We start from the raw sequence: 14,269 nt of genomic DNA on the forward strand, positions 1-14,269 counted from the left end.
AAAGAAGCAAAACTTTATATAGTAGTCTCCCTTGCAAAACCTCATTGGTGGGAGAATGTGTGTTCCAAGACCCCCCACCATTGATCTGTGAAAACATGGATAGTACTGAACCCTACATATACTGTTTTTTTTCCTAGATATACATACCTATGATAAAGTTTAATTTATAAATTAGACATAATAAGAGATTAACATCAATAAAAAAGAACAATTGTAATACACTGTAATAGTGGTACGAATGTGGCTTCTCTCAATATGTTAATGGACTGTGCTCACACTTCTTGTGATGGTGTGAGATAGTTAAATAACTGCGTGATGAGATCAAGAGAGGTAAATAACATAAGCATTATGATACAGTGTTAGGCTACTACTGACCTTCTGAGGATATGTCAGAAGGAAGATCATTTGCTCTGGATTGTAGTTGACTGCAGGTAAATGAAACCTCAGAGACAAGGGGTGAGGGATTATATAAAAGTAAAATAATCTGTGACATGTTTTCCCCATTACATTTCCCTAACTCTCCCCATCCTTGCCTATGGAAATCACTATCATGAATTTGACATATGGTTGTCATAACATTATGGCATAACATTATATCACTAGGCAATTTCCTTTTATTTTCACTCAATATTGTTATTATTAATATTGATACACATGTATTCAAATCTTTTTTTATTATAAAATTTTTTAAATGTTTATTTATTTTTGAGAGAGAGAGACAGAGCACAAGCAGGGGAGGGGCAGAGAGAGAGAGGGAGACACAGAAACCAAAGCAGGCTCCAGGCTCTGAGCTGTCAGCAAAGAGCCTGACGTGGGGCTCAAACTCACAAACCCTGAGATCATGACCTGAGCCGAAGTTGGACACTTAACTGACTGAGCCACCCAGGCGCCCCCATGTATTTCAATTCTTTAAACAGTTGTAACCAGATTACTACAGTAAACATAGACTAAAGGCCATAGCTTAAAAAGCAGTAGAAATTCCAAAGAACTGAGAATGTATTTTGGCAGCATGTATCACAGTCTCTAGAGAATTCTGGGTAATTAGCAAACCTCATCCATTTTAGCTGATTTACAGATATTTTAGAATAATATATTACCTTTATTTCTTGCTTCATTTTTTTGGTATCATGGAAACCATTTTACCAAGTCTTACTTAACCTCCTATGACTGCGATTCAATTGGGATAATTTTTCTCAGTTGACATGATAAACTTTCCTGATCCTTACAATCCCAACTATCATGTATAGTTTGCTTTTAAACTAATTTATGAACCACATTTTCCCCTGCAAAAACTTAAGAAATCCTTTCATGGTTAAATTTATAGTATTCACTCCAGTATAGAAGTTACACACTATGTAGAACATTACTTCTAAAAAATATATTCCAAGTTTATACTTGGGATTCCAGGTACCTTTCCTGCCTCAGCAATGAGAATGGATATTTCTCTCTCTCTCTCTCTCTCTCTCTCTCTCGTTTTTTTAGAAGAAGAGAGTGTGTGTGCATGATCAGAGGAGGGGCAGAGAGAGACAGAGAGAGAGAGAGAGAGAGAGAGAGAGAGAGAGAAATTCCAAGCAGGTTCCACGCTCAGTGTGGAGCCCGATGTGGGGCTCAATCCCATGACCCTGGGATCATGACCTGAGCATGACCCTGGGATCATGACCTGAGCAGAAACCATTGGATGCTCAACTGATTGAGCCACCCAGGCACCCCAAGATTAGGTACCATTCTGCTTTCATTTATGTAATCCAAATAAATTTTGAGTACACGTATATTAAAAAAGAGAGACTATAAAGCAATCTGCATATATTAGGTTTAAAAAATGCATAGTTTTAAACTTAAAAATGTTACATTGGAAGAAAAATAGTTCTTGAAGGACAAAGATATACTGCCTTCATGGGCATGTGACATATTCACTCTGAATCTCTGCAACAGAACTATAATTAGGTCATGTGAAGCATTTCAATACATTGCTCAGTCCCAAGTGGGCACTAGCCCTCTCTTCTGCAAGAAGAATGAAAATGAAGGTGCCTTTCTCTTTCTTGTTGCAAAGATAAACTGCTTCTATTTTCAGATTAAACACAATCTAGCAATAACCTTCAAAGCAGTCAGTACTGATACATAGAAAGAAAACGGAAACTAATTTAAAAAGGAAGACAGTGAATAAAAGTACCTCTTTTGCATCAATGCATACTTTGCTACCAAAATACCACTGAAGAAACGCGAAACAGCCCAACATACAAACTGTACCCCTTTGATATCAAGTATAAAGTGACAGTTATCTTCAAAAACTGTTTCAGAAAAAAACAATGACAAAGGATTTATGAAAGAAGAAATTTGTTTTTATGTTTTTCCACAATGAAAACAGCTTCCCCTTGACTATATAGGTAAAACATGCTTGTTGTTAAAAATGAAAAAAAAAAGGGGGGGGTACTTATTTACTCAATTATATTGGTAACTGTTAAAATTTTAGAAGATGTGAAAGGCACTCAGGGAAAAAAGAGTATTTCCAATTTCTCTTAATATCAATCTCTCATTACCTGATCCATGAGCCTAGCCTGGAGGAGAAAGGGTAAAGAACATCTAAAGAAAGTCTTTAGAATTCTAGGACCCTTCCCTTTGTTTTAGTTTCCTTGCTCCTTACTCAGCTGTTCTCCCCTGGGATTAAGACAAGGTCTACCCTGATCTGTACTTTGACCTAAGAGGAAGGCAGCTGCTCTTGCACAGTAGGTTAAACCAGCTAAGGCAATGTCCATCATATGGGTTCCCTGCCAGAAAAACAGCCTGAGCCTTCCTGGGTTAGAAGACCTAGAGAGGAATTGGGAGAGGGGATTCTTCAGATGGCTTTCATAGCAACATATTGCTCAGTTTTCCCTTCATTTACTACATGTAGCCACACAATCTACTCCTACAGAGCCTGACCCCTACCAGGCCCAATACCCACTAGTTTCTTTGTTCTGCCTTTCCAGATTTATATAAATTAAATACAGTCTTCCCAGCCATCACTCCAACACAACACCTTGTTTTTATGCCCCTATAGCAATTAGCACTCTCACAAACTGTGTTCATTTACTTTTTAAGCTTATTTGTGTACATCTCTATCGATGCTGGAATATAAGCACCTAGAGGGCAGGGGTTTATCTTTGTTCCTCAATGTATCTCCAAGCTCCTAAAACAGTGTCTGGCAGAGTAGTCCCTCTGCCAGTTTTGTTGAATGTCCCTCAACAGTTTTGTTGAATGATGGGATGAAGAAGTAGATTTTATTCATTTGTAAACTAATCTGAAGGAAAGAACTTAATTAAAATGTGTCAAGAAGAAATTATAGAGATATAATATTATACACTGTTCAGATCATTAATTGAATCAAGAAACTTAGCTAGAAAAAACACTTCACCTTGGGAACAGGAATCTTTTAAACTACCTAATTATATAGTTTAATACAACCACATAGTGGGTTGTATAAAACTATTAGCATAGGCAGAATAATCCAAACACTGGTCAGGGTCAAAGTAGAAAGTATAAAAATGAATTTTAAAGAAAGCAATTTTGTTTGGTTTTATTTTTATCTTTTTTTTTAAGTTTATTTATTTTGAGAGAGACAAAGAGAGAGAGCGTGTGCATGTAGGCACGAGGGAGGGGCAGAGAGAGAGAGGAAGAGAGAGAATCCCAATCAGGCTCCTCGCTGTCAGCATGGAGCCTGATGTGGGGTTTGATCATGCAGGGCTCGATCTCACTAGCTGTGAGAAGATGACCTGAGCTGAAACCAAGACTTGGACACTTAACCGACTGAACCACCAAAGCATCCTGGTTTTATTTTTAAAATTGTTATGAAACACACATTACTTAAAGTTAACAATTTTAAAATGTATATTTCAGTGGCCTTAATACATTCAATAATGTTGTACAACTACCACATACATCTAATTCCCAAAATTCTCATCACCCCAAAAGAAAACCTCATACCCATTAAAGTAGTCACTCCCTAGTCCTTCCTCCTCTTCGGCCCTGGCAAACACTAGTGTGCTTTCTGTCTCTATGGATTTACCTATTCTGTATATTTCATATAAGTGGAGCTATTTAATATGTGACCTTTTGTGTCTGCCTCCTTTCACATAGCATGATGTTTCTGAGATTGATCCATATTGTAGAATGTATTAGTACTTCTTTCCTTTTTGTGACTAATATTCCATTGTATATGTATGTATACCTCACGATTTATCCATTCATCTGTTGATAGAGATTTGGTCTTCAACGTTTGGTTATTGTGAATAGTGCTGCTATAAACATTTGTGTATAGGTATTTGTTTGTGAACGTATTGTTTTTAAACATTATAAAATATCAGACAAAACGATCCTAATAAGGATTAAAAACAAAACTAGAAAACTAAAAAAAAAACTGGGGCATATGATTACAATATTAACATTAAACAAATTCAGAAGCCACGGAGTAAGAAAAATTTACATCTCTGAATATCCTAAGTGAAAACAGAAAAATACACAAACTTTTCTTGGAAAGCATTAAGAACACACACACCATCCAAAGAAAAAAACTCAAATGAACAATCAATTTACAGAATAGTCAAGTAAAAAAATTCAAACAGGTACCATTTGTCTAAACTAGCAAAAATAAAAACACTGATAATATGTAATGCTAGCAGAAATATGTGGAAAAGAATTCTCTAGCATGCTACTAGAAGAAAATAAACTGATATAATCTTTTAGGACAGTCTAACAACATCTATTAAACTATAAAATATGTACATCTCATGATCCATCAAACCAATTTCTACAAATTTATAGGGAATATACTTTTAAAATATGTATATAAATGCAGTAACAATGATATATGATGACCATGATTATAACAGCATACATTTAGATAAAACATATAACGATTCAGGCACTGTTCTAAGTATTTACATGTATTAACTCATTTAAGCATCACTACAATTCTATGAAGTAGGGACCATTATTATCTCCATTTTAAGGAAGAAGAAACTGAAGCAGAGGAATAACTACTTAAGGCCACATAGTATGTCACTCATAGGACTAAAATAGGAATCCAGTCAGCATGGCTTCAGATCCATGTTTCAAACCACAATAATGACACAACTAGATAAAAATATATACGAAATAAATAGATAAATATTCACTTTAGCCTGTTTTTAATATCAATAATATCTAAATTATTTAAATATTCATCAATAGGTAAGTGGTTAAAATGTGTAGATCATATTCTGATTTAGGAAAGATGGTCACGATATATTGTTAAGTTGAAAAAATATTTTAGAGTTGTGGAGGATGTGGAGAAAAAGAAACTCTCATGCAACTGTTTGTGGGAATGTAAATTGGTATAGCTACTGTGAAAAATAGCATGGATGTTCCTCAAAAAATTAAAAATAGAAATACTGTATTACCGAGTAGTTCCACTACTAAAGAACTCAAAAACACTAATTTGAAAAGATATATGCACCCCCATGTTTATTACAGCATTATTTACAATAGTCAAGATATGGAAGCAATCTAAGCATCCACTGATAGATGAATGGGTAAAGATGTGGTGTATACACACATACCTGATGGAATATCACTAAGCTGTACAAAAAGGATGAGATCTTGACATGTGCAACAACTGGATGGACATACAGGGCATTATGGCTAAGTGAAATAAGTCAGATAGAGACAAACAAATATATGATTTTACTTAAACATGGAACCTAAGAAAAACGAATGAATAAAAAAAAAAAGCAGAAACAGACACATACGAACAGAGAACTAATGGTTGCTAGAGGGAGGGATGGTGAAGGGGTGGGCAAAATGGGTGAAGGGGAGTGTGAGAAACAGGCTTCCAATTATGGAATAAATAAGTCATGGGAATAAAAGGTACACATTAATTTATTAGGGAATAAAATTAATGGTATTGTAATAGCATTGTATGGTGATATATGGTAGCTATATATTTGTGGTGACCACTGCATACCATATGAACTTGTTGAATTTTGTACAACTGAAACGAATGTAACACTATGTGCCAAATATACTTAAAAAAATTTTTTTACAGAAAAAAAATATTGTAGCAGAACTCAATGACCTTCCTTTTGCAATAAAAATTCTATGTTATACGTTTGTTTATATCATATGTATGTTTCTTAAACAAGACATACACACAAGAAATTGTTACCACTGTGGGGTAGAGTCAGGAAGGAGGAAATTTTTTACATTTTTTAGCAATAAATACTCATTATAAATTTTAAGAAATGCATGAAAATAGAAAAATAATAATAGTAAAAAAACTTATCCATACCATAATTAGCATTTTGGCATACTTCAATCTCAATATATACTAGTCTTTTCTATATAATGAGTATCAAACTATTATGTAACTTTTTGTTAACTTAATAGTTTATTATAATTACATTAAATTCATTTAGATCTTAAGTCCATTGATAATGAATACTATTATTTTTCTGATTTAATTATAAGTTAAGATAGTATCTTTGATAAAAAGCCTAAATATAGTCATAAATGTTTTTCAGTTTAATCACATTATTTTTAGAATATTACTGTTTAAATATTTTCTTCTGACTAAATTACATTAATTATTACAGTAATAGTATGTATATATGTATGTATGACTCAAGATGATAGATTATGAAAAGACAGACAGTATAGCAAATAGAGATGCTTCGGCTTGAAGTCCAAAGAATCGGTTTAGCTCACTTTGATCCTGGTAGGTTATTCAACTATTTTCTGGTTTATCTTCCTCATTTAAAAAAAGAAGCGGGGCATAACAGTTACTCAAGCTTACTGTGTGAATTTAACAACCATGTGAAAGTGTTTAGGACATTGGCCTCTCTTTCTATGTGTGACTTAACCTGAAAAAGCATTCCGATAAAATAACCTAATTTAAGAAACACAAAGGGTAAAAAAATATAAATTTCGTAATTCCAAGAAACTCAGTTCCTTTGGTAATCTGGAATACTGAAGCTCAAAATACTTAAGAAATACCATCTATGGATGTTCACTGTATAAGCAGTGTGTCAGACACTGAAAATACTCTGTTGAATAAGGCAGTTATGATTCTGGCCCTCATGGAGTTGACAATCTAATAGGAAAGAAGGGCAAAAAAAAGAATAAATACATAAACAAAATCATTACAGCATGTGATGAGTGTTATAAAAAGTAGGGTGTTATGGTAAAGAATAATGGAAGGAGAGGGACCTATTTGGGAAAGAATAGTCCAAGATTGCCTCTCTGAAGAACTACTGAGCCAGCCAAAAGAAAAACTGGGAGAAGATTTCTGATATAGAAAAGAGCAAATGCAAAAACCTTACTGTAGTCTAGGTATTATAATTAGAGCAAAATATGCTGGGAAGAAAGGTTTGAGATGATGTTGGGATAGGTAGTAGTGAGACCATAAGGTTTTATATCTGAGAGAATAGTTTGGATTTTATTGCAAGTACAATGAAAAGTCACTAAGTAATTTAAGAGATTTATATAATCTAATTTAAGTTTTAAAATGTCTTTCCAGCTTATGTGTACAAAATGGATTCTAGGGGGACCAAAACAGTAGGAAGGAGGTCAGTTAGGAAACTGTTACAGTACCTCAGATGAGAGGTTCGGGTGGAGAGGGCCTGGAGGTAGGAGTAGAGACTAGGAGGAGTAAATGGATCTAGGTTATACTCTTGGAGGTAAAATTGACAACATTCTCAGATTGTTTGGATATAAGGACAAATGAGGAACTGAAACGCTTGCCCATTTATTGTTTAAGCAATTCAGTGGAGGGAGGTAATGTTTATTGAAACAAGAAAGACTTAAAGGAAAACCAAAGAACAATGTCCCTGAAGCTAAGGGAAGAATGCTTCACTAAGAAGGGAGTGGTCAATTGTGTCAAGTGCTGCAGAGGAATTCAAGTAAGAGTGGGAGAGAACAGTACCCACTGGATTTGGCAAAATGGCAACTCTTGATATCCATGACAAATGCACTTCCAACAAAATAGAAAGGAAGAAAGTCACACTGCAAGAGGCTCAGAGATATGGGGCTACAACTGAAGGGGGAGAGGGAAAAAAGTGGTCAATGGAGTGACTGTTTCGCTGTTTTTGTTTTGTTTTGTTTTTAAGATAAAAGTTAGCAAAGCATGTTTGTTGATAAGAGCAACCTAGAAGACAGGAAGGACTGAGGAACAGGAGGACTGCAGTTTTAGAACAGTAGAAATGGTTAGGAGTTCATATTACACATTAGCATCTCTACTTAAATATAAGTAAACATATATACATATTTTAGAGGACAGTTACCACCTCCAGGTTTTCTAGATGTATTTTTATACTTATGGCTATAGAAAATTTTTTTTTTAATGTTTATTTATTTTTGACAGGGAGAGAGAGAGACAGAGCATGAGCGGGGGAGGGGCAAAGAGAGAGGGAGATACAGAATGCAAAGCAGGCTCCAGGCTCTGAGCTGTCAGCACAGAGCCCAACATGGGGCTCGAACCCACAGACCACGAGATTATGACCTGAGCCGAAGTCAGACACTCAACCAACTGAGCCACCCAGGTGCCCCTACTTATGGCTATACAGATGAAATGGTGTTAAGCATATTGCAGAGAAGACCACACAAACTGGATTTTAAAGTAAAACATAAAATTTAATATAAAATCCATATCATTTATTTAAAAAAAAAAACACCTTACCTCTCGTTTGTCTAACGCAGCATATTCAGCTTCTATTTCTTCAGCTTCAGGATCTCGTGAGAATACCATTTGTGATTCCAGATTGAGGGCCAAATCTTTGTGGTGCTGCTTTTCAGCACAATCACAAGGAGTATCTTTATTCTCATTCTCAGCAAACAAGTCTCCTCCGTGTTTTACTAAAAGCTAAAAAAGATTTTTTCAAAAACTTGCAACCACAGATTTAAACAGGTTACTTCATGCTATGTATTTGAAAAAATTAACAATATAATGAAGTGCAACAAAAATACAACAGTATGTACTTGAAATAACAATAAAAATTTAGATACCAGTGACTTTTTAAAAAAATATTTTTAATGTTTAGTTATTTTTGATAGAGAAACAGAGTGCGAGCAGGGGAGGGGCAGAGAGAGAGAGAGAGAGAGGGAGAGAGAGAGAGACGCAGAATCAGAAGCAGGCTCCAGGCTCCAAGCTGTCAGCACAGAGCCCGATGTGGGGCTCAAACTCACAGACCATGAGCTCATTACCTGAGCTGAAGTTGGACACTCAACCCACTGAGCCACCCAGGTGTCCCAATACCAGTGACTTCTGATTTTAAAATGGTAATTCTTGTTTATTAGCATTTAAAAAAAATGTTTACTTTTGTGTGTGTGAGAGAAAGAGAGAAAGGGAGGAGACAGAGACTGGGTGGGGAAGGGGCAGAGAGAGAGAGAGAGAGAGAGAGAGAGAGAGAGCAAGAGAGAGGGAGACAGAATCTGAAGCAGGCAGAAAATCCAAAGCAGGCTCTGCTGTCAGCGTAAGAGCTTGATGCAGGGCTCGAACCCATAAACCATGAAATCATGACCTGAACTGAAACCAAGAGTCAGACACTTAACTGACTAAGCCACCCAGGAGACCCAAACAATCTTTCAATTTTTTAAAAATATTTTATTATTTTATTATTTTTAAGAGAGACAGTGCGAGCAGGGGTGAGGCAGAGAGAGGGGAGACACAGAATCCAAAGCAGCTCCAGGCTCTGAGCCGTCAGCACAGAGCCCAGAACGGGGCCCGAACCCACAAGCTGTGAGATCATGACCTGAGCCAAAGTCAGACGCTCAACCAACTGGGCCACCCAGGTACCCCTACAATCTTTCAATTTTTAAAGGTAGGATTTCATTCCAAGAAATCTCACCTTAAAAATACATGGAAAAGGGCACCTGGGTGGCTCAGTCAGTTGAGTATCCAACTTTGGCTCAGGTCATGATCTCACAGTTTGTGAGTCTGAGCCCTACATCAGACTCACTGTTGTCAGCGCAGAACCTGTTTCAGATCCTCTGCCCCCTCTCTCTGCCCCTCCCTAGCTTGCTCTCTCTCAAAAATAAATACACATTGGGGCGCCTGGGTGGCTCAGTCGGTTAAGCGTCCAACTTCGGCTCAGTTCATGATCTCATGGTTCGAGTCCCGCGTCGGGCTCTGTGCTGACCGCTCAGAGCCTGGAGCCTGTATCAGATTCTGTGTCTCCCTCTCTCTCTGCCCCTCCCCTGTTCATGCTCTGTCTCTCTCTGTCTCAAAAATAAATAAACGTTAAAAATAAATAAATAAATAAATAAATAAATACACATTAAAAAATACATGTAATAGTGGCTTATTTATTACTATTGAGGTTTCTGACAGTTGTGCAGAAGTTAAATATGTTGTTACTAGAGGCTATAGGTTCAAATTTCCCCATTATGTCTACAGAAACATTAGGAAGGACATTATGCCATGAGGACCATAATCTAGGACGCAATCTACCCTAAAGGACAGCCTGACAATTAGTCATGGAGCTGATTCTTTTATAGAATTCAGTCATGATCATAATAACATAGTAATGGCCACCATTTATTGAGTGTCTTCTAAGTTCCAAGCCTGATGTTAAGTAATTCAAGTACACATTCTTATTTAATATTAACAACCCCAGGGATATTATAATGTCTCAGAAAAGTTAGGTAACTTGACCAAAGTTACCCACCTGGCAAGCAAGAGAACTGGGATTCAGACAAAAGTTTGACCAATTTCTTATAACCATAATTGGATATTGTACAGACACAGAACAGGCTGATCACATAAATTAAAAGAAGTCAAATACATCCTGGGTCCACCATAAAGTTCTACCTAGATCTTACTTATGATCTAAAAGTGAATAGTGTTTAGTTTTTATGGCATTTCATAAAAAAGGTAGCTTCTTCCCATTTTCTTCCATATAATTCTACCTTCTCTCCCTACAACAAACATTCAGATCTTCCTATAAAGTTTCTTTATTGCTTTTGGAACTGGAATCCTTATGATTCCTCTATAGCCATCCCAAGAGGCCTGAGAACATAAAGGACTTATATCAATGCCGGGCCTGAAAGCTATGGGCTAACTTGACAAGCCCAATGGATATGACCTTCAGTTTCTTGCTCTAGGCTGAAGGTATACCTCAGAGCTAAAATGGTTTAAAAAAATTGTTTTTAATTGTTAAAAACAAGCATAGAAATAAATCAGGAAGAATACAGCTTATGGCCACAAAGCTTAAAGTATTTACTCTTTACATCTGGCCCTTCAAAAAAAATTGTTAAGCATATCTCTAAGCAGTCACTGCTGTAGTCACCTTCTAGAGCCTGCTATTTAGCACCTAGAACCTTCCTAGTCAAAGTATCAACTGGGAGTTTGTTAGAAATGCTGAATCTCAGCCTTAACTACCCAAATCCCTTCCACTCCAGTCCTCTGAATCAGAATCTGATTCTGATGTCCAAAAGATTCTTAAGCACATAAAAGTCTGATAAGCAGTGACCCTAGACTATCACCTATGTGTCTGTGGAAATGGATGTATTTACATTTTATAATATACTCAATACTGGGGACTTGTAGTAAGTCCAGAGACTTATCATACCTATAGTACAGTCTATTACTATTTTTTAGCCTTTCTGCTTCACAGGGTACCCAATCCTAACAGACAATTAACTATTTGCTTCTGATTGCTATTGCACTAAGAGAGCCGACTTTATTTTCTGTTTTTATATTCAGAGTAGTCGGAAAATGATTTCTAAAATGAACACTGGGAAAGCTTTCAAAGCCATGATGTATGTGATTTACTTTCACAACAGATATTACCACAGAAGAGATTTAAATATTAGCCAATAAGATAAATCATCTTTAACTTAATGCCCCAGTCCTTAACAAAAGCAAAGACAACAAAATTTAAGAGGTTATGCCATTCCAGAATACTGCTGTGGGGAACCTTCTTAAGAGGATATACTGGAGTGTAGACTGCATTCCTTGGGGTTAAAAAAAAATGGGGAGGGGGGTGGCACCTGGGTGGCTCAGTTAGTTAAGCGTCCAACTTCGGCTCAGGTCACGATGTCAAGGTTCTTGGGTTTAAGTCCTGGTCAGGCTCTGTGCTGACAGCTCAGAACCTGGAGCCTGCTTTGGATTCTGTGTCTCCCTCTCTCTGCCCCTCACCTGCTCACACTGTCTCTCTCAAAATAAATCAATATTAAAAAAAATTTTTTTTAATTAAAAAAATGGGTGTGTGAAGAGGGAATGTGTGAGAAGCCATCGTTGAGAATCACTGCTGAACATATTTAGAACTTGGATAAGATTTCTTGCCTTCATTGGTAATCTATCTTCAAAAGGGGTCCCCAAATGACTGGAGTGGAGGCAAGGGGACTACAAAGAACTATATCTCATTGCTGCAATTGGCACCTGTAGAGAAATTCGTAATCGGTGATAAAATGTAGGGTCCATTTTTGTAGCCATTTGTTTTGGCAAGTTAAGTCAGCATGTATGTACCTTTGGTATAGAAGCTAGTAAACAGCAGTACTGCTTGACACTGGAGCAGTACTTAAACAGTATTCCAGCTTGGGGTGCCTGGGTGGCCCAGTTGGTTAAGCGTCCGACTTCAACTCAGGTCATGATCTTGCGGTTTGTGAGTTCAAGCCCCACGTTAGGCTCTGTGCTGACAGCTCAGAGCTGGAGCCTGCTTCAGATTCTGTGTCTCCTTCTCTCTGAGCCCCTCCCCCACTCATGCGCATGCGCCCTTTCTCTCAAAAATAAACAAACATTAAAAAATTTTTTTAAAAAAGTTATTTCAGCTTGCTGACATTTGGGGCATCAGGTTGGGAACACCAATAAGTGAAAGATGTTTTAGGTAGGGATATCCATGAAATCGATGCTGCAAAAAGTCAGATGTTCTGCTTTCATACAGTAAGGGAGTTACTTGGGGTTCTGAACAGGTAGTTTTTGTTTTTTTTTTAATTATTATTTTTTATTTATTTATTTTTGAACAGGTAGTTTTTAATCACCTTCCTTACTCTCAAAGCAAGGAGGACTGAATACTTTATTCAAACGTGATTTTTAGTCTATTTTATACACTTGGTAGTACTTGAAATGTTCTACCTTAAAAGAAACATCTGATTATTACTATGTCAACACCTCTGTTCATCTATTTTGCCTTCCTTTCTGTTTATAACCTGAAAGGGAGAGGGGTAGGGCAGCCCCTAGCATTCAAGACAAATCCCTCCCCAACCCTTTGACCCATAATCTAAGTGGCTGGTAACTCAGGACAAGTCAATTGACTTAAGTCTCAGTATACACAAATCCATGGGTAAAATGAGGTTTATACAATCTTGAGAAAAGATGTTTAGGGGCGCCTGGGTGGCGCAGTCGGTTAAGCGTCCGACTTCAGCCAGGTCACGATCTCGCGGTCCGTGAGTTCGAGCCCCGCGTCAGGCTCTGGGCTGATGGCTCAGAGCCTGGAGCCTGTTTCTGATTCTGTGTCTCCCTCTCTCTCTGCCCCTCCCCCGTTCATGCTCTGTCTCTCTCTGTCCCAAGAATAAATAAAAAATGTTGAAAAAAAAAAAAAAGATGTTTAAAAAAAGGTAATTGTTAAAGTCTGTTCTGGTTGAAAATTACCATTTCATCATCTCTATTTCCTGTATGACCTTGAGCAGTCCATTACCCCTCTATCTTCCCTCTACAACTTTTTATTGGCTCCTGGTACAGGCGTTCTTTATCTTAATTTTGTTATCCATCTAGTTACTTTCCCAATGTGTTCCTTTCTTTCCCGGCCACATTTCTCAAATTAGTGACTGACACCCACTGTCTCTCCACTTCCCCAGCAAATGACTCAATTACTCCCAGCAATGACTTTTACCCTGATCATTTCACTAAAACAGCATTTCTGAAAATCGTAAGTACTCTCAAATTCAACAGCCATTCTTGGTTTTCTAATAGCTTTACCTCTTTGCGGCATGTCACATGACTGATTATCTTCTACCCTTGAAATTCTCTTGGCACCCTTGACAGTGTTATCTCAGTTCTTTTCTCTGCTTTTTCTTTTTGCTTCATAGGCCACCTCTTTTTTTCACTCCCTTTAAATACAGGTATTCTCCAAATTGATGCTGTGACTTTAACTCTGTAATTTTGTCTATAAGTTAAAGTCTTTTCCTTAGGCTACTCATCTATACCTTGTTTTTAGTTTTTGACTCTATGCAGATGACACTTAATTCTAAATCTATATTCTTTACTCCCAAACAACTAGTCCTAATTTTCAATAACCTGAATACCATTTCATGTAGCTAATCC

At 36.9% G+C, this 14,269-nt stretch overlaps 1 protein-coding gene across 3 annotated transcripts in view; it reads right to left on the bottom strand.

Annotated features, from left to right (window-relative positions):
* ANKIB1 (ankyrin repeat and IBR domain containing 1) overlaps nt 1-14,269 on the bottom strand; it is a 144,789-nt gene that overhangs the window by 61,006 nt on the left and 69,514 nt on the right. For all 3 annotated transcript variants that reach the window (XM_058725117.1, XM_058725115.1, XM_058725116.1), the window contains exon 4: nt 8,687-8,869. In XM_058725117.1, the coding sequence (XP_058581100.1) occupies nt 8,687-8,869 (183 nt within the window). The remainder of the gene's footprint in view (nt 1-8,686; nt 8,870-14,269) is intronic.

The sequence above is a fragment of the Neofelis nebulosa genome, chromosome 4 (genome assembly GCF_028018385.1).
Source record: "Neofelis nebulosa isolate mNeoNeb1 chromosome 4, mNeoNeb1.pri, whole genome shotgun sequence".
NCBI classification, from domain to species: Eukaryota; Metazoa; Chordata; class Mammalia; order Carnivora; family Felidae; genus Neofelis; species Neofelis nebulosa.